Source organism: Carcharhinus amblyrhynchos, chromosome 10, assembly GCF_965287045.1.
Source record: "Carcharhinus amblyrhynchos chromosome 10, sCarAmb.v2.hapA, whole genome shotgun sequence".
NCBI classification, from domain to species: Eukaryota; Metazoa; Chordata; class Chondrichthyes; order Carcharhiniformes; family Carcharhinidae; genus Carcharhinus; species Carcharhinus amblyrhynchos.
Window position 1 is genome coordinate 48,768,665 of NC_137333.1, and position 22,346 is coordinate 48,791,010.

General features: G+C 40.6%; 1 protein-coding gene across 8 annotated transcripts in view; it reads right to left on the bottom strand.

Annotated features, from left to right (window-relative positions):
- LOC145348921 (protocadherin Fat 3-like) overlaps positions 1 to 22,346 on the bottom strand; it is a 567,559-nt gene that overhangs the window by 164,763 nt on the left and 380,450 nt on the right. For all 8 annotated transcript variants that reach the window (XM_080197003.1, XM_080197010.1, XM_080197006.1 and 5 more), the window contains 2 exons: positions 6,680 to 6,994; positions 729 to 939 (listed from right to left, as the gene is read on the bottom strand). In XM_080197003.1, coding sequence (XP_080053129.1) covers positions 729 to 939; positions 6,680 to 6,994 — 526 coding nt within the window. The remainder of the gene's footprint in view (positions 1 to 728; positions 940 to 6,679; positions 6,995 to 22,346) is intronic.

A 22,346-nucleotide genomic window follows, 5' to 3' on the forward strand; every position in this document is an offset into this window, starting at 1 on the left:
TAAGTCTCCAATAATATATTTGGATGGTTGTTTTTTTCTCTTTCAGTAGATCTACATTTGCCATTGTTATTATATGCTTCATTGATTAAGTACTGAAAAGCATTAAACTAGCATTGAGAGTACGAGGAGCCTTAGGAATGGTAAGGCGGCAACAGTTGCATTGGATTGGTATGGAGGCAATGGGGGGCTGTGAGTAATTGATGGGGTTGAGGGAGTGTGAGGGCTAGAGAGCCTGATTGCCCTTTTATTACAACTGGGATGAAGTCATTGAGAAATGAGGTGGACCTTCTAACAAGCCTGCTTCAGTACTTACCCATACTTCTGAACACTCAGGATCTGCTTCAGGCATTTGCACCCACCTGCCAGAGTGAAAATTATATGATTCTAGCCATTTTAAACCAAGAAAGGTTTGCTGATTCAGGAGTTTCCCTGAATCAAGCTACTTGCCCCGGTAGCAAAAGTCCTGCTCTTCAAATTAAATTCAATCTTTGTCAAATGTTACTATGCAAAGAAAGGAATATCCTGTGGTCTTTATTTAATTTTCTTTCATAACACCACTACAATTTCACCAGTCATCACAAATCTCAAATTTTGTTTTTTTTTAAATGTTTTCACAAATATTTCAGGAGAATTTAGTATTCTTAGATTGAAGTTGGATCAAAGCTACTATTTGTAATGGATCTCAGTATGACAATGAGAATTTCCAGAACATTGATGTAAGAACTTACCCACTATATCAAACCAAAGAGGTATGTTACTTGGCTGAACTGTGACCACACCCACAATTTCATTCACTCTGTCATTTTCCATCACTGTGAAGTTGTAAAACGGTTCGTCAAAACCAAGGGGAATGGAAGATGGTTCTGGTTTCTTAATCCATTCAATGTGCAAACGTGCAGTGGAAGACTTTTGTGGCCTTCCGTTGTCCACTGCCTTAATCTAAGTATCAAAGATAAATGCAACACAAACAGAATACAAACAAAAGTAAATTCCACACTAGCAAATGAATTACATCGTTTTAAAAGGCAATGCCAATTTCACCTTCAATGCAAGTACAAGATAATTAAGGCTGTGGATAAGGTTAAAACTTATTAAACTCAATTTTAAAATGAATTTTTGTGGACATCACAACCCAGAACAGCAAATCAGAAGTTTATAAAGTTTCACAAGAGTTAATAATATTAAACTAAATATTAAACTAAATTGAACTTGCATTTCATTGCTTATTCTATCTGGTCTGTAGTTTATAATATTTACAACAGTGGGCTTGATATACTCAGCATATGGAGAAAATGCAATGCAAATGAAAAGACAATAACATTGACAGTGGCATAAAGTTAAAGATTCAGGATATCATCTGTTTATCACATTTTGTTATTCCTTCCATTGCGTTATTGAAGTCAATGGGAATCAGGGGGAAAACTTTCCACCAGTTGCAGTCAAAGGAAGATGGTTATGTTTGTTGGAAGCCAATCATCTCAGCCTCCAGGACTTCACTGCAGGAGTTCCATGGCCCAACCAACTTTAACTGTTTCACCAATGAGCTCCTCTGCATCGTAAGTTCAAAAGTAGAGATATTTGCTGATTATCTACAGTGTTGTACTTGCAACTCTTCAATTGATGAAGCCGCCCATGCCTATATGCAGCAAGACCTGGACGACATTCAAACTTGGTTTGATAAATGGCAAGTAACATTTGAGTTGCAAAAGTTGCCAAGTAAATAGAAAATAGTCGAAATGTAAACCTTACTGGCTTTTCAGTTGTCTTGCATTATCTACAACATGATTAGCAAATCAATCCCAAACTAGTAAATATAAAGTGTAGACTGAATACAATGCAAGAATGGTTACAATTTTTACCACCCATAAGATACATTGCAGCAACTTGCCAAGATTTCTTCAACAGCACTGCCATTGCCCACAACCTCTACTGCCTAGAAGGAAAAGACAGTACGAAGTCTCACAACACCAGGTTAAAGTCCAACAGGTTTATTTGGTAACAAACACCAAACAAAAGGAAAAGGACAGTAGGTATATGAGAATACCAACACCTGAAGCTCTCCTCTAAGTCACACTTGGAAACATCACCATTCCTTCATCAGAGAATAAATCCTGGAATTCCCTTCATAACATCATTGTTGGAATACCTTCACCGAACTGACTGTACCATATCAGGAAAATGGCTCAGCAGTTCTCCCTCTATGGCAGCTAAAGGTAGACAATAAATGCTGACCTTGCCAGTGAGGTCTTCATCCCAATGAATGAAAAAAATCTATTAATGCCCAGCATTCAAAATTATTAATATGATACAGCATAGGAGATGTAACTTGGCCATCATGTCTGCATCAGTTATTTGACAGAGCCATCCAATTATATACCCTCCCCTTCAGCTTTCCCATGTAATGTATGTCCCTTCAATAATTACCAATTCCCTTTTGAATGCTTGCACCACTCAGGCACTGCATTCCCAATCAAAGCAACTTGCAGTATTAAAAAATGTTTCCTCATATCACTTCTGCTGCTTTTGCCAGTTAAATTTGTGCCCTCTGGTTCCAAGCCTTTTGCCATTTGTAATAGTTTCTCCTTATTTGTTCTAACAAAATTGTTCATGATTTGAACATCTCTATTAAATCTCCTCTTTACTCTCTTTGCTTGAAGAAGGATGATCCCAACTTGTCTGGTCTGTTGAAGTAATTGAAGTTGCTTATAACTGGAGTAATTCTAATAAATCATATTTACATACTTTCTAATTCTTGACATCCATCTTCAAGTCTGATGCCCAGAATTGAACACATACTCTGGCAGAGACTTACATCATTTTACAAAGGTTGAACATAACATCCTTGCTTTGACACTTCAGTTCTCCATTAATAAAATCAAATATCTCAAAATACATTTTAAAGCCTTCTCAACATTTTCTACCATATTCAAAGGTTTGGTACATCCATGCCTTTCTATTCCTGCACCTCCATCAAAACTGAATAAAAGGGTTTATTTTTCCACTTCTCATTCCTCCCCATAAAATCTATAACTTTAGACTTCTCTGCGTTAAATTTCACCTATCATGTGTTTGGTCATTTTATCCATCTGTCCATGTCCTCCTGAAGAAAGTTAAACCCGTCACGTTGTTTACTAAATTTCATGTCTTGTTTCATTTTTAATCTTCGAATAGTCAGTATACCCATGTCTAGGTAATTAACATATATATAAAGATATGCAATGGTTTTAAACCGACTTGTGTGGAACATCACTATATGCATCAATCCAGTCTGAAAAGCTACTGCTCATCAATACTTTCACCTTTCTAACACTTAGCCAATTTTATGTCTATGGCACGTCTATCCTTTTAACCTTATTTTGCTAACAATTTTGGTAACAAACCCATTTTGTGGTACTTTGTAACATCCATTTTTCAAAATCTAAATGCACTACTCACATAAACCATACTCTTTTATTTCATTAAAGAACAAATGAATGAAACACCATTTGCCTTTAACAAATCCATGCCGATATTTATTTATTAGTTCAGGTTTCTCGAAATGCCAATTAAATTTCTCCACAATCATTGTCTTTGTGACCAGGACTTCCATCACTCCTTCCTCGATAACTTAGCCTTTGATGCATTCCCATCCAAACTGGATGACTTTCCTATTTTAAGGACTTCTCATTTAAGTAACTCCTCCTTATCTATTTTCATCCTATCCAATATAAATATGATCTACTCCTTTGCTACCTGACGCAATTGGGACTGGCAGAACCAACATTACTTGTTTTTGCTTCATTTTCACAGGAAATACATTTTAGAGATAATTCTCCAATGCTGTTTGAATTTCATGTGAATAACAATTTATTTAGGCGATAAATTCACATTGGTTTACTGTCTAGAAAAGCATGTACTGCTTGTTTGTATTACAGATAGTTAAAACCATCCAGATGTAACTTACCTTGGTCCGTTTTCTTAACACTTGAATGCCCAATGATGCAAATATATTTGAGGAATATTTTGCTGCAACAATAGTAACTCCTCAGTATTTGAAGTCTTTAATAACTGCTATAACCCCCAAACTCAGAGCAAACAAGAAAATCTAAACTACCAATAAGATAATCCCTTTTTTAGCTAATGTAGTGCAGGTGATTGGTCATTTTTTCATGAAAAAGACTTAGATGTGATTAAGGATAATGTGGCAATTTTAATTTAAAAAGGAGTTGACGAAGGTTAAAAATTCTCCTGTCTTGCAGCCTATAGGAGAGAGGGTATTGATAAGTTAATCAACCAGGTTTTTATACGATTATCCATGATGATCAGGAGCAATAGGGAATCTCTCATTAGCCTTTCACTGTTGCAATGAAGCTCAGTGAACATCAAAAACATCCTTTTACTTGGAGTGGGATTTTCCAGCTTCACTCAATCCTAGGATCATTTGGCTTTGCCAAAGGTTAATGTACTTTTGGTGGGGCCACTGAATTTCCTGTAGTGGTTTCCAACATGATGTGGGATTGCCAAGGCTATCTCCACACCCCCACTTCTTGCTTTCAAACAACCGTACAACCTCAAACAGACCATTGTTTGCAGCAAACTACCCAACCTTCAGGAGAACAGTGACCACGACACCACACAACCCTGCCACAGCAATCTCTGCAAGACATGCTGGATCAACACAGATGCCATCATCTCATGTGAGAACACTAGGTACACGGTGCATACTCTTGCAACTCGGTCAACGTTGTCTACCTGACATGCTGCAGGAAAGGATGTCCCAAGACATGGTACATTGGAGAAACCATGCAGACGCTACAACAACCGAAAAATGAACACCGCAGACAATTATCAGGCAAGACTGTTCTCTTCCTGTTGGGAAACTCTTCAGTGGTCACGGGCATTTGGCCTCTGATCTTCAGGTAAGTGTTCCCCAAGGCAGTCTTCACGATACACGACAGTGCAGAATCACTGAGCAGAGACTGATAGCCAAGTTCTGGACATGAGAACGGCCTCAACTGGGATCTTGAGTTCATGTCACACTATCTGTAATCTCCATGACTTGCCTGGGCTTGCAAAATTTCACTAACTGTCCTGGCTTGAGACAGTTCAACATCTTTAACCTGTGCCTAACCCTCTCTCCACTTGCATTGTCTGTACCTGTAAAGACTTGCATTCCAACCATTATCTTGTAAATTGAGCCTGTGTCTATATATGCCCTGATTGTGAACACAACTCCTCACTCACCTGAAGAAGGAGCAACACTCCAAAAGCTTGTGCTGCCAAATAAACCTGTTGGACTTTAACCTGGTGTTGTAAGACTTCTTACTGTTCCAACAAGATAGGGCCAACAAATTCCAGCCTTGCTATCTTTCAGCAACGTGGTTTTAACATGGAGTTTAACAACTTTACATCTCTAAGTTGGAGCAACACAGTGGCATAGTGGTTAGCATCGCTGCCTCTTAGCACCAGGGACCTGGATTCGGTTCTTGGCTTGGGTCACTGTCTACGCGGACTCTGCATGTACTCCCCATGTCTGAGTGGGTTTCTTCTGGGTGCTCCAGTTTCCTTCTATTTCATCCCACAGTCCAAAGATGTGTTGCTTGGTACATTGGCTATGCTAAATTTTCCCTCAATGTACCTGATCAGGTGCTGGGGCGTGGCAACTAGGGGAATTTCACAGTAACTTCATTACTGTGTTAATGTAAACCTTCTTGTGGCACGAATAAATAAACTTAAAAAAAATTGGGCAACAGCTCATAGCAGATAGCTGCACCACAGCTGCAGTGAGTGGGGAAAATGTGTTCTATGCTGGAGTGGGAGGTGCCCTATGCATACACAGCTGCCAGGATGGTCCACACCTTGGTGACAACCTGCTTTTCTTCTGCAACATTTTTTGGTCATAGGAATCTTCTCTTTTCTCAACCTCATCCCCAACTATTCTTTCATCATATACAACTTCTTTCATCATGAGCAACTCCTCCTGATCCATGTGTTATTGCTATCTTTGTCTTATTATCCACTCCTTTTGCCTTACACCACATCACTTGTCGTCATTTAATCACTTAAATCTTCCATACTCTCTCAGATCTTGTCCAGTTATTCTTTTCCTGTCCCCCTGTTTCCTGCCTCTGTGGTTGCTTCAAAGCTAATCATCTCCACCAACTTCCAGTTTTGAAACATATTCATCAATCTGAATCATAAATTCCATTTCTCTCTCTAAAGAAGCTGCCTGACCAGCTAAGCAACATCCATTCTATTTTTCTCCTCTCATGTTTGGCCTCTTCAATTAAATTTTTGTGCATGACCATACGACAGCCTGTGTGGTAACTTCTGGCTTACTGAACGACCAGCTACAGCTTACAGGGAAGATTGCTGCTGAACATTTTCAGTTTTTATTTCAGATTTTTAATATTCATAGCACTTTTGTGACAACACGATAATCATTAGCTCAGAGCAAGGGCTCACAGCAAAGATTCAGACTGTAGCATTTCAAACTGTCCAAAAGACATTATATTCAGTTCAGATCACAGTTTCCTTTGCTATACCTTCAGGCTAGATTTTTGCATAACTAGATATCGAGCACATGGCCATAACCATACCTGATAGAATATCTAAGACCAGCTTAAAACCCGAAACAAAGAGGTTAAGGTGTTAAACAGATACTGATATTTATAGAATAAAACAAGAAATAAACTCTTACCGTTAAGATATCGTAATTTCCAGCTGAAAACTGCTTCCTGGAGGACACCATTCCAGTTTTGGGATCAATAAAAAACTTCCCATCATCATTTCCATCCACAATGCTGTAAGAAATTTCGGCGTTGGGTCCTTTGTCCTTGTCAAATGCAAATGTTCGATATATTGGCTCACTCCGTTTCTTGCGGTCCCGCTCTGGAAGTTTAATCTGATACACCTTCTGAGGAAACTGGGGCTTATTATCATTTTCATCCAACACATGTACCACCACCCACACAGTGGAGTATTTTGGAGAAGAGCTGCCATCTGTCACCATCACCTGTAGGAAATTAATGAAACACTGTTAAGAGTTTGGAGGTTGTTCTTTCTGTCTCCCCCAACGATTATATGTTTCAGCATGACTGAATTTCAAGCTGCTCTTCACCTCGACTCATCTTTTTCAAAACAACTTTTGCCTTTTCTTCCGTTCTTTGCCTTGACAGCTAATTATTTTCTTCATTTGAATCATAAAAATGAAATTATATAGTCGAAGGTTCTTAACAAGCTGAAACCATCGTGGGAGCAATCCAACTCAGTACAAGGTAGAATTAGCTAATTAAACAGAGACGTTTTAGTAAGTAAAAGGTGAACATCGCATTTCAAATTTTTTGACTTCTTTTCACAGAACCTTTTTCAGCATAAGGTCTGCATTTTAAAAGAAAATGAACATGCACAACTTTAAACAAAATTGCAGGCCATAACTATTGAAGGTGTGCATTAATATGGAACAAGTCCATGTATGGAACGCTGTGGTTCATCATCTACTTAAAACAGAGTTAGTTGCCTCTGACCAAGCCCTATCAGCCATGTTGGTCCTTATTAATTTTTATAATAACAGGACTTGTTTGATTTTAAATGAAGATCCCAAGGGAATGAAGGGAAGAAGGGAGGCAATTTTTACTGACAGGTTAATGAATCACTGAACAGAAAATGCCAGAGGAACAGCCATCCCACTCGTTAAGAACAATAACAGAAAACTATAAAGAGACACATGAGCAATCAGAGCATCAGCTTTATCTGGGAAGAAAGTGTGGCCTAACAAACTTGCAAACTTACCCATTCCAAGTCCAGAGAGAGTCAAGATAAAGAGAATTTCAGAAAAAAATAAGCAAGATCACCAAAAGGAATAGTGTGGCACATTTCTTACTGCTTTGTTGATCATTCTGGAAAAGGTTTTGAATCAATGTGTAACTCTGTATTTTGTTTATCTTATGCTTGTTATCTGTAAGTTACCAAAATAATTTGTACCTGTCCTCATTTCACTAAGTCTTTCAATCTGCAGTTAGAAAAGATTGGGAAGTGACAATGAGGGCAAGTTGAAAGACTTATGCCTAGATTTTCAGCATGACAAAAAGCCTTGGCATCATTAGAAAATGGCAGAAGAGGCATTGCTAATTTGAAATTTTGTTGAATAAATTCATAAAGAAACTAGCTACTCACTACATGCAACCCTGTGTTGCCATGATGAACAAAGACACATGCTCCTTCCTTCTAATCTGTTGTTTCCTCATTGCCAAAAGTGTGGTAATTTAATTCCACAAATAAGGTAGCTGAATGCATAGTTAAAAGAACGATCATCTTTCTATAAATAAATAACAAAGTTTAACAAAACAGTCATAAACAAAAGAAAGCAGGAGCACTAGGCAACAGGTCTAGACTGACAGGACTCTCTTGCAGATTGAAGCCCTACCCATATTCAAAGAGTAAAAAGACTTATAAAAACACAGATTAACACACTGTAAGCAAATTGAGCAGTGGGAGGACAGAGATTCTATTCTATAGCAAGTTAAAAGATTTCTGATGCAAGGATGGTCAGCTATAATAGAAGAGGATGGGTTGAATCACTTGTGAGGCTCAAAGACAAGTAAAGTGTGCAGGATGGTTGCATTGTGTGTGTGTGTGTGTGTGGGTGGGTGGGAGGGAGGGGTGGGGGTCGAGTGATCATTCCATTCCACATCCATGTTCACAAGTCATGGATGAAATTCAAGACATGCCTCTTTAATGAAGAGTCTAGCCTAATGGAGAATAAAATGAAGTCCTGTTTTGCTTTAAGATAAACCAGAGGATGGTACCACCATCCTTGGTAAGGGCCTGATCCCTGAATCCCTACAGTGCAGGAGGCGGTCATTTGGCCCATTAAGTCTGCACCGACCATAATCCTACCCATGTCCTATATCCATAACCTCATGTATTTACCCTGCTAATCCAAATGCTGGTGCTAGTAAGGGACAATTTAGCCTGGCCAATCCACCTAACCGGTGCCTCTTTGGAGTATGGGAGGAAACCGGAGCACACAGAGGAAACCCACATGCACATAGGGAGAATGTACAGACTCCACACAGACAGTGACCCAAGACCGGAATTGAACCCACATCCCTGGTGCTGTGGGGCAGCAATGCTAATCACTGTGCCACCCATAAAGTTGGCCATGGTCCAGACTGCATATGGACTTTTTGCGACCTTTCATGAACCACATGTTTTTGGTTGTCGTAGGTGTGCATTTGAAATGGTTGGAAGCACATATCATGAGTAATAGCACAGCTCCTGTGACAATAGAGAAGCAACATCAAATTTTCACAACACATGGGTTATTAGATTCTCATGCTTCAGACAATGGCAAAACATTTACAAGTGAGATTTTTCATGAAATCATGGTACAGGCCATGTGTACACTATACCATTTCATCCAACTTGAAATGGTTTAGCAGACAAAACTGTTCAAACTTTGAAAGAGGGAAAGAAATGAATGCTAGGTAATATCTTAAAAACAAAGCTCTCAAGAATTGTGTCCCAGTATCCTATCACGTCACAATCCACTACAGGGCTACCTCCTGTGGAATTGTTAGGTAGAAGGCTGAATTGTCACCTGGATGTTTTTCATCCAAATCTCAGAGTGAAAATGAGCAGGAGACAAGAGAAGCAGAAGGAGGGACGTGATTTAGATTCCAAAGAGAGGCAGTTTAAACTGGATGGTCAGATCTATATCAAAACTTTGGTAGTAAAAGAGGTGGTTGACAGAAATAATTTTAAACCAAAGTGATTCATGAGACTACAGTGGAAGATTGTCCACAGACATCAAGATCATATTGACTTGTGATAAAACTCTTGAGTCAGGAGAGGTTTCAGAGTCAGCGACCATTACTGCTAATGTGGCAGAAGGTAATGCTGCTTGAGGATGTTTACTAGGAAGTAGTTTCTGTGATTCAGGTTTACCAGTTGACTTTGCTGTGGAAGGGGAAGAGGAACATTCATGTACAGATTCTCAGTCGGCCTCTTCACCTATGATTTCAGATCCACCTTTCAAAGATTCAACAGTGGTATTGTACGTGTTACAATGCAACCACAAAGCTTGTAACAGACTTCCATATAGCTAAGCCATTACTTTCTTTGTATTTCTGTCTTGATTGAGTATTGAAATCCAAGGGGGGGGAGAAGTGTTAGACTGTTCTTATAAGTCTGAGCACGTGCAGGCCTTTCTCCCTTCTGAGCATGTGTAGACAATGGGTGGGGCTTCAGTCTGCAAGAGTCCTGTAAACCCAGATTTGTTGTAGTGCTCCTGTTTTCCTGAACAATGTATTTGATTACCTCATTTGCGGACTCAAGTTACCAAATGCACTATATACGTAAGCCACCAGAGTAAATATGTGTTAATAACTGTAAATCCCCATGTACAATTTGCATTTATGACTCTTTGCTGTCGCTTTGTTAACAAATTATCATTGCAACTTACTCACTGTGTACCAAGGTTTAATCTCCATTGGCAAGCATCACTGGTGCAAAAATGCAGCCTTAATGTGTGAAATGACCCTAAGCTACTGTTTTGAAAAAATACACTGATTTGGATTGATTATCTGCTGACTTCTGACACATGCAGTATCACAAGCGGTCCTGTGATTACAAAAACTGATTATTATTGTCATGAGAGAGGAAAAGTTCAGGGTGAAAGTCAAGGTTGTTCGCAGAATTATCTATTTCTATGTTTATGGGAATCTGCTGAGAACTTTGGAAGCTGTTGAAATATAATGAAATGTAATCCCTTCTTTCATTATTTTTCTGCAGTAAGCTTTGTTAAATTGCAATTTAATATTAAGATTACTATTCTATAAAGTTATAACTTGGGTTTTAATTTCCATCTGCTCGAATTGGGAAGAAACGTTAAAGGGTAGGTTTTACTTAAGTTAGAGCTCGTGCTGTTCTTTGGTCCTAGGTTGTATCACGAACCTCACAGATAGAAAATAAGCACAAAAAAAGCCTTGTAGTGAAGTTAAAAAAATAGTTGAGGGAGGCCCAAGGCCACTGTGTTCGTCTTCCTGTTCCCAGTATTTTGAAATAATCACACTTTTAGACTTAAATTACTGGAGCTTCATTGAATGTATTTCATTATTTCTCAGTACCTGACTACAGTGCAGCAGTAAATGTGGCACACAGATACACAATTAATTCCTCGCTTTTCATGAATAATAATACATTTATAATTCTTTAAAAAATGAAGCTTTTATATCAATATAACTTTGAATCATTAACTTTTTTTGTACCATCTGAAGTAAAGAAGATTAACAATTGGCCTTTATAATTAAACTGAACACGCTTAGTGTCTGTTGTAGGTTATTTTCTTTTCTCAGAATATTATTGGTGATACCACTTAGATGGGAGGATTTTGGGCCTCCATCTGTTAGATCAGCATTCATTGCTCTCAGTGGTGAGTTGGCATATAGTACTATCAATGTTGTGTGCGCTCTTCCTGGTGCAGTTGAAATCATGTCTGATGTTGCTAATGTGTTCCTTTCTGATGATAATATTGATGTTGCACCACTTGTTAGTGATGCTGGTGATGTTGTCTTGTCGGTTCGTGATGCTGCTGGTGTTGTTGATAATCTTTCCTGCTTTTCCAATTAGGTTTAGGTCAAATATGGAGTTGGTTCTTTGTTTTGATCTCAATGATGTATGACCTTGGAGTCTCAGCTTTACCAACAACCTTTGCTGAGTTCCAGATGTTCATGATTTGATTTTGTACTATTTTTCATTCAATGTCTTTGTAAATATTGTTACAAACCCATCTGATGTTACTACCGGAAAAGTTTGACCCCAGAGTGGGAGCTGGCTCGATAGATCCTAACTTTTACTTTTTGTTTAGATATGTAAATGGACAGAGATACAGAACAGCTAATGAACTTTTAACAAAAGAATAAAATATTTATGAAGCAAGAAAAGATTAACTATAATACTACTCCTTCACCCCAGCTATACCTTCACAGGTAGATTTGTAAGCATGACAAGTTACAAAATGCATCTTACATTCTAATTTTCATCTCCAAACTTCGTAGCCTGGGACTTGGCTCCTTCCTCTGCAACCAGATCCTAGACTTCCTAACCCACAGACTGCAATCAGTAATAATGAGCAACAACACCTCCTCCATAGTCATCCTCAACATCGGTGCTCTGCAAGGCTATGTCCTCAATCTTTTCATATACTCCTCATGCACTAATGACTGTGTGGCCGAATTCCCCTCCAACTTGAAAATCAAGTTTGCTGATGACACCACTGTTGTGGCTAGGATCTCAAACATTAACGAGACAAAGTACAGGAAAGAGTTAGAGAATCTGGTGAACTGGTGCAATGACAATAATCTCTCCCTCAATGTCAACAAGATGAAGGAGGCATAGTGGAGGGCATGCCCGTATCCATATCAATGGGGACAACATAGAAATGATTGAGAGCTTCAAGTTTCTAGGTGACCAAATAATCAACAACCTGTCCTAGTTCCTCCATGCAGGTGCTATGGTTCAGAAAGCTCACCAATGCCTCTATTTTTCAAGAGACAGAGGAAATTTGGCATGTCTGCCATAACTCTCACCAGTTTCTACAAATCCACTATAGAAAGCATTCTTTCTGGTTGCATCACAGTTTGGTATGGCTCTTGCTCTGGCCAAGACCACCACAAACTACAAAGGTCGTGAATGAAACCCAGTCCATCACTCAAACTAGCCGCCCATCCGCTGACACTGTCTACATTCCCCACTGCCTCGGAAAAGCAAGCAACATAATCAAGAATCTCACACACCCCAGTCATGCTGTCTTCCACTTTCTTCCATCAGGAAAAAGATACAAACATCTGAGATCACGTACCAACCGACTCTAAAACAGCTTCTTCCCTGTTGCCATCAGACTTTTGAATGGACCTTCCTCGCATTATATTGATTTTTCTTTATACCCCAACTATGACTGTAACACTACATTCTGCACTCCCTCCTTTCCCTCCTTATGTATAGTAAGCTTTGTGTGTATAGCATGCAAGAAACAGTACTTTTCATTGCATACTAATACGTGTGACAATAATAAATCAAATCAAGTGTATACGTAGTCCATGTAAACCAATTGGTGAAATGTGGTCAGACAACCCACACTTTGAAAGTAAGTGACAAATAGTACCGTATGCAAGTTCAGCAGATTTTTCATCAAATCCCTCCAAATCCTACTTTCACTGTGAGCCAACGATCTCACTGAATTCTGACTTTCACATGAGGCTTGCCAGTCCTTGCTCTTGAAGAACACACCTGGAATCTTCTCCCAAATAACACTTTCTCTAAGATGCCTTCAGCAAGGATCTCACTCCAGGATATCAATATCATCTCTCAGTATTCCTCTGCACTGGATTGCCATGTACATACAAGTTTTCCTGCAGTTTCTCCGCTACTCAGCCATGCCAATAAAACACCATTGCCTCGCAGACTGGAGTAAGGAGCCACTAACCTTTTGATCACCTTGGGTGTCTGGCTTCTCGCAAGCCAATATCCCCTGCATCTTGCAGCCTCTCCACTGCCATTTCCGGGAGGCCTGTTGCGATTAAATGTCAGTTGGGAGTCAGTCTGGTCAGCATTGGGCTTCCTGGTTTTATGGACTATTTCCTCCAGAAATTCTGTGGTGGTAGGAACTGCTGGCCAGTCAGAAGATGATGACTCTCCAGTCCTGGCAGTACCAGGAATGGTGCCCACTCCTGGTATTGCAATACAACCTACACCATGGATCATCAATGGAGTTCCATGAAAAAAGTTGGGAGGGGTGTGTTTGCTGGGGACAGACTGGGAAGTTCCAGTGAGGGGTGGGGTTTCAGAAGGAGATTATTGAAAGGGCAGGGAGGGGTCCACTTTGGGTCCCTCCAAATCCACTTGTGAGTATATTTGTTAGGCACAGAGAGACTGATAGTGAGATTTCTCGTCAACTGGGATCCATCCCTACCCACCAGTTTTCCCTCGGCAGTAGGCCCACATGGCGTGGCATCCTCCCATCTCTGGTTAGATATCAGTGATTCTGTGTTGAGGCTTTTAATTAGGGGCTGGGGGAGAAGAAGGAAGACCATCCTCGATTCTTCCCTCCTCATATCAAATTGGAGATAGATTAGAAGGCTGGTGGATTTCCACTTGCACCTTTCTGCTTGATTATATGACATTGTCCATATCTTTCAATTCCAAACTCATCTCCTCCTGGGGGACGGGGTGTGTGGTGGTGACCAATAAATTTCATCCCTATGAGTGGTTACATTTGCTGCACAAAACACAGCAGATACAGACATATTTAGTTACTAAATATAAAATGCCACACTAAACACATATTTCATTTGATTCAACATACTTTAAAAATTAGAATCATTTTTACCTCCAATTTCCTTTGTGCTATTTTTGGTACCACATGTCATATCACCATGCTGTTTTAAAGTAATTACAATTAATGTATGACACAATCAGTCTTGAGGTGACATGGAACAATGCTATTAACAGTTGCGGAATTAGATTTAAATTAGATCCCACAGTGATCTTTGCCCTACATAATAATATGTTGATTATCAACCGTTGATACAAACTGAATATCCACCTCAACCTTTATTGCAGCTGTTAGTCCTAGAATACAGAATGAACAACATGGATGAATCCAGGCATTTTGTCTTTTACTGCTGCAGTGAATGAGGCTCACTATTTAACATTTCTGGATTTTCAAAAAGAAATTGCCATTTTCTTCCCCACATAATAGCCATAAAACCAGCATCATCAGGAAGTTCAAACCAGAAGAGCAGAGGACAAGACTACTAAGGTTGGTTGATGCAGTAAGTCATTATGCTCTGAAATATTAGAACACAGAACATTACAGCGCAGAACAGGCCCTTCGGCCCACGATGTTGCGCCGACCAATTACAAAGCAATGACCTTCTAACTTAAACCAATCCCTTTCCATCCATAAACCTATCCACGGATCTCTTAAACGCCCCCAAACTAGGCGTATTTACAACTGCAGCAGGCAGGGCATTCCAATCCCTCACCACCCTCTGGGTAAAGAACCTACCTCTGACAACCGTCCTATAACTACCACCCCTTAATTTAAAGCTATGCCCCCTCGTGCAAGCTTTCTCCATCCGAGGAAATGGGCTATCACTGTCCACCCTATCTAAACCTCTAATCATCTTATATGTTTCAATAAGGTCCCCTCGCAGCCGCCTTCTTTCTAACGAAAACAACCTCAAATCCCTCAGTCTCTCCTCATAGGACCTCCCCTCCATACCAGGCAACATCCTCGTAAACCTCCTCTGCACCCTCTCCAAAGCCTCCACATCCTTCCTATAATGTGGGGACCAGAACTGCACACAATACTCCAAGTGTGGCCGCACCAGAGTTTTGTACAGTTGCAATATGACGCTGCGGCTCCTAAATTCAATCCCCCTACCAATAAACGCCAAGACACTGTATGCCTTCCTAACAACCTTATCTGCTTGATTCCCAACTTTCAGGGATCTATGTACACATACAGCTAGATCCCTCTGTTCATCCACACTATTCAGAGTCCTACCGTTAGCCCTATACTCTACACATCTGTTATTCCTGCCAAAGTGAATTACCTCACACTTTTCCACATTAAACTCCAGGAATAAGTTTTACAACTGTCATTGAAATAAAAATTAATAACCCAGAACATGGTCATTGCCATCACGCTCACACCAATCTACAACTAGCCAGCCAGTCTAATTCCACTTTCCAGCTCTTGGGATATAGCCTTGTAGGTTATGACACATCAGGTGCATATCCAACTACTTTTTATCTATTATGAGGGCTTCTGCCTGCTGATTAGGCAACTGGCTTCCCTTAGTGGCAGGCAAGGCACACCCTGATGCATGCAAAGACTGCAATCTACAGGCAACTTCATCCTTGAAGAGCACCCTCATTCTCTCAGCTCTCATGGGCAGTGGATTAAATGAGCCTCCCAACTTGAACAGCAGCCACCCATTCAATAATCCCTGACAGCCTGGCCTCCATAACCAATGGCCTTGATCTTTCCGATGTCTCATGTCTTCTGGCTTCAAAGGCTGCGCACTCTGTGAGGGTTTATTCTGGCTTCATGTGTCCTCCCACCTGTGTGAGGGTCTCCAGCCCTCATAAGGCTGGAAATGACCCCTCGACAGAGTCCCCAACTCTGCCCACGCAGCCTGGATTTTCACAGGAAATCAGTCAGTGATCTCACATCATCGCCTGTGATGACCCAGTGAATTGACCTGCTCCCAGCCACTTTCCAGCTGCCACTATAGTAGGACAAACATTCAGCAGTGTTATCACACAAGCCTAGCAAGGCGGGCATGGGAAGTACTGCCTGCAAACTAGCCACCAGGCCCCTTTTCATGGTGCCCATTGACACCGAGAGGTTCACAGCTACAAAGGGCCACTAAGGCCTGCAAATGACAATCACCCTTTGCCCCCCAGATACTGAATTTGAACACTGCCCTCTCCGCACCCCCCACCCCACCTGCTCCCCATCCCCTGGCACTATGTTGCACTATACCTTCTCAGGTGCCCTCCCTCCCCCCCCCCCACCCGCCGCAACTGGTACCCTGGAGGGTAATGGTGACCGGAGCATTCACTTTCAATATGCCCTTCAGGGGTGAGGTCACCAGGTCCTCATTTGTATTCAGCTGTTGTAAGTCGTGCCGGTGTGATGAATATTCAGTAGACAGGTGGGGGGTGAGGGGGATCTCAGCAGGAAGACAAGCTGATGAGATGCTAATGTATTTCGATGAGTTTTCCTACATTCTGTGGTGGGTTTCTCATTATGCCACCAACAAGGGGCCTGGAAAATGGGAAATTCGATGTCACTGACGAGAATTGCATTTCTTGATTCTCATAATATTTTGCGCTCACCTCCCATTCTCGCTGATGGCTAATATGGGCTGAAAAAAAACCCACCCCACCCCGTGGTAGAATAGTTGAAAAAATATTTACTCACATTTAACTATCTCTAAATTTATTAAAATAAAAATTTTAAAGATGAAGCTATTTTTAAAAAAAACTCAATAATTAATTGCCATTGTATCTAAAGTTACATTCCATTTCAATTCAAAAGCCAGTTTTCATAATCAGGGTGATTTCATAAATTCAAAAATCTTACTCTATTCCTCATTATTAATGTACGAAGACCATCATGAAATGGATTACCTGTCATGTGGCAATTTATTACTCTTCCAACTGGAACCTAATGGTGCTGCTATATTCCCAATCTGATACAAAGATGGCACTGGTATAAGCATAAATTTAGAACTAAATTGCTGTAATGTCCACAGACAGATCTATTCTTTTTGAGATTAACATGGCTCTTGCATCCACAGTTAGACTCATATAATGCAGTGGTCTAGATTAAGAATCCAATGCAGCATGTTTGGAATTATTCAGTCTCCGAATCCAAACTGTCTCTCACTTAAGTTGTTAATTGGATTTCAGTCTGTCTGTTAAATTAAATAGACTGCATGCATAGTTCTGATGAAAGGTCATTAACTAGAAACATTGGTCTGAATCTTTCATACAGTTGCAATCATTGTCAGATTGTTATTCAACTCAAATATTACCATCCCAAGCTGCTGCTCTGCATTTCTTGCTGAATCTTGAGCTAGGCTTCTCCAGAAATGCAGAGCGCAGTGTTCATAGGAGAGCTCCATCACAGCCCTGTAGAACTGGGGGGAAGACAATCATGCCCCTTTGTTACTGTATCAGCTGCTGTATGGTTAGTGTAAATGTCCAGTGAAAATGTGGGAGAGTAAGGTGGGTGAATTAGGTAGTAGGTGGAGGAGGTGGCAGATAGATAGCGTGGCATGTGGGACAGTAGGTGGATAGGATGGCAGGTAGGTGAAGTGACAGGTGGGCAGGATGGCAGGTGAGTAGGGAGCTGAATAGGGTGACAGGTGGGAAGGCTGGTAGGTGGCACGTATGGGAGGTTACTGGGGGGGAGATGGAGGGGTGATTACAGATGATGAAGGTGGAGCAGGTGTTTGGGGGATTGTCAGGTCAGGTTGGTGAGGGTTGACAGGCATTTGCTGAGGCAGTCAGGTCTGGCAGGGGTAGTCAAATGATCAGTAAGGGGCACAGTTGGGTGGGATTGGGGGATAGTCGGGTAGGGTAGTATCAGGGGATAGTCTGACAATTAGATGTGTAGTTGGGTCAGATCATGGATAATTGGGGATATCAGAAGGCACAATCTAGAGTTCGGATGGGTTATCAGATCTGGTCAAGTGTAGTCATGGCTTATGGCAGTTAGTGAAGCGGGACCTGAAAATAAACTGAAGCGAGAGAATCCATCAAAAAAAATCATGCAGTGTTGATCTGAGGGATTGGATGATCTCCTACGGGACTGCTTGGAGTCAGTGGACTGGTCAGTAACTAAAAACTCCTCAACCAGCCTAAATGATCAGTAAGGATAGGCAACAGCACCTCCCCCATGATCATCCTCAACACCAATGCCCCACAAGGCTGTGTTTTCAGTCCCCTACTGTATTCCTTATACCCCTATGACTGGCCAAATTCCCCTCCAGTTCGATTTTCAAATTTGCTGACGACACCACCGTTGTGGGTCAGATCTCAAACAATGATGAGACAGAGTACAGGAATGAGATAGCGAATCTGGTGAACTGGTGCAGCGACAATAATCTCTCCTTCAATGTCAACAGAATGAAGGTGTTTGTCATCGACTTCAGGAAGCGTAGAGAAGAACATGCCCCTGTCTACATCAATGGGGACAAAATAGAAAGGGTCAGAGTTTCAAGTTTTTAAGTGTCCAGATCACCAACGACTTGTCCTGATCCCCCCCATGCCAACGCTATAGTTAAGAAAATGCACCAATGCCTCTACTTTTTCAGAAGACAAAGGAAATTTAGCATGGTAGTTACAACTCTCACCAACTTTTACAGATGCACAATAAAAAGCGTTCTTTCTGGTTGTATCATGGCTTGGTATGATGGCTCCTGCTCGACCCAAGACTGCAAGGAACTACAAAAGGTTGTGAATGTAGCCTAATCCACCACGCAAACCAGCTTCCCATCCATTGACTCTGTCTACACTTCCCACTGCCTCAGCAAAGCAGCCAACATAATTAAGGACCCTGTGCACTCTGGACATTCTCTTTTCCACCTCCTTCTATCAGGGAAAAAAAATACAAAAATCTGAGGTCACGTATCAAGCAACTCAATAACAGCTTTCTCCCTGCTGCCATCAGATTTTTGAATGGACCTACCTTTTTGATAAGAGAGGGGATTAAGGGTTATGGGGAGAGGGCGGGAATGTGGAACTGAGCCACGACAGATCAACCATGATCTTACTGAATGGCGGGGCAGGCCCGAAGGGCTAGATTGCCTACTCCTGCTCCTATTTCTTATGTTCTTATGTACCTTGCATTAAGTTGATCTTTCTCTACACCCTACCTATAACTATAACACTAAATTCTGCACTCTCTTGTTCCCTTCTCTATAATCGTATACTTTGTATAGCGTGCAAGTAACAATACTTCTGACTGCATATTAATACTCAACAATAATAAATCAAGTCAAAATAGTGGGGGTCAAGAAGGTAGTCGAGGGGTTAGATAACTATCTGGTAAGTCCCATAACTGCCTGAAGTCTGATTCTTTAGCTCAGAAAGAAGTCTGACAACACCAGGTTTAAGTCCAACCGATTTATTTGACAGTAAATATTTACTGTCAAATAAATCGGTTGGACTTAAACCTGGTGTTGTCAGACTTCTTACTGTGTTTACCCCAGTCCAACACCAGCATCTCCATATCATGACTACTATCTTTAGCTCAGCATCAGAGATATTCACAAAGGATCCAAGGTGGAGGGGAATGGCCCATCGGAAGCTCAAACATCCTAAGCAATTTCATGGTGATCAGCACATTGGGACCTCTGTGGGGTCCTGGCACACAGCTTCGGTCCAACAGAGGTTCTGAGTCACTTTAACTCTGCTGTCACTCCACAAATGCCATTTGGTCTGCTGCACAGTTCTAGCATTTTCTAGTTTTAGCTTCATTCAGTGTCATTCACTGACACAGTTGCGCTGTTGACTTTATTTGAATGACTATGCTCCAGATCTTGGACCTGCCACTTTTTATGCCAGTTAATTCATTTTATAGCAGCATTACAACCATTTCTGAGATATTGAGCCAATTTCTGACTTAAAAAATAATACAGATGAGAAAATTATAAAATTGTGATATTTATGAGCAGGGAAAAATATTTAATTCCTAAAAATTATATTTTTAATGTATTATACAACAAAAGAGAAAACATTCCTGCAGGGTACAACCATGGGGCTCAGTGAAAGTTGGAAGATTTCCCAGCTTGATGTGTCTGCCACAGGAGAAAGTGCTAGAAAACCATGGGATTTTCATTCTGATAACAGGAGTGAGGCACACTGCCCCTAAAAAGAGTTGCAAGACAGCCACAAGAGTTGCCGATGCTGAGGTGGCCTGTTTAAAAGTCCTATTTTGGAGCTCTAGGACTTCGTTCCCACTACAACACAATCATTACTATTACCCTTCTTGCCCTCCCCTCACATTTCCTACACTCCATTCATTGCTGACTCATGCCATCACCAAATCTCATAGCCCTCATACCCACCATGTCAACCTATGTCCCTCATCTCCTCTATGCCAACCTAAGCCCTCAACCTACCAAAATAGCCCTTTCTACCCTCTATCTGCCCCCAAACATAAGGACATAGGAGATAGGAAGATTGACCATTTGATCCTTCCAGCCCACTTCAACATTCAATGAGATCATGGCTGATCTTATGTTTCAAGCAACATTTTCCTGCACTATCCCTGTATCCTTAATATTATTAATATGGAGAAAAAAAAATTGGATCTCAGTCTAGACCTTCTACAAAGGCACAATTAGGTTTGACTGAGAGCCTGGACATCATTACTCTGTTTAAACAGTTGCATCCCAGGGAAAACACTGTTTGCTTGACAGCTCTTGTTCTCTGATCTATTCTGTCAATTGCACAATGTTTATTTATACAAGATAAAGCAATTTTAAGTTCTTGCAGTTTCTGCTCTTGAAACTTTAAAGGATCTGGGTGATAAACTTAAAGGGATGTAGTGATAGAATTTTTTTTAAAGAAAGTAGATAGAAATGAATCAATTACTTTTTCAAAGTTTTTCACATTCTGTTGTCACTATAGGATTCATTTGTTCTGTACAATTTGCATGGTGGGTGAATGGATATGGAGGAGTCATAGTTTGACATGGAAGACATGAAGGACATGAAGAAGGTTGAAGGAGCATAGCTTTTTATTGATAGTATGGGTAAGGTCTTTTGAACTTACATTCAAAAAGTTCCCTCATCCAGACTATGGTTCACAACAGTTCTGAGATGCTGTCCTTTGAAAGCTGGCTTGACTCCATGAAAATTGTGGAGGACTGTGATATGACTATCTCCACAATGGAGTCAGCCAGGTTAGCAGTGCAGGATGCAGACTTGCAACCTGTACCCTCAACATCCATTAGTGAAAAGTGTGGGCACTGGGAATAGGGTCAGGATTCAATGAATTGGGTGCTGGATACCATTTTAAACCTCCACAAAGTCTCTCTGATTCCATGAAAATCCAACCGAATAATTTTCATTACCATCTCCACAGATGTCGAATGTTTCCAACATATTTTCCATTTATTTCAGATTGTCAGCATGCAAAGTATTTTACTTTTAAATTTGCTGTACAAAACTGCTGCATTATGATTAGGTATGAAGTGCTGACAAACTTGTGACCTTTACTGTTTCTGCTGGAAATAGTTTAATACGATCTTGAGAATCCGCTACACTGAATCTGTTAACAGCTGATCAGTTTCAATTGAGTATAGCATAGTCAAGTTAACAGATCATTATGAGCTCCATATACTTATTCCCGAAACTGCAAAGGTATTTGTGCAGCTAAGGGAACAGTGAACTGGCTGCCTATAACCTTACCACACAGCGGGAATCTCCACATCTCCTATCCGTAAAGTTTTTGAGTGCAAACCTGGGCCATTATCTATAGAATGGTTGCACTGCTGGAAGAAATAAATGCAATGAAATTAATTAAGTATCAAGAATTGGAACATGACCATTCAAACTAACAGAACAAGCCTGCAAGTAAATAGCACTAAGCAGCTTGTTCAGAATACCATTTTTCTTCTGTAGAAAAGAATGCTTTTGTGCCTTAAAGGCTAATATAGTTTATTCTAGCATTTAAGGGCAGTAACGTGAAAAAGACTAACTGGAGTGCTTAAAATCCATGTGCAAGAGAATGTAATAACTGGAAAAAAATTATGACACAAGCTTAGTAAAATCTAAATT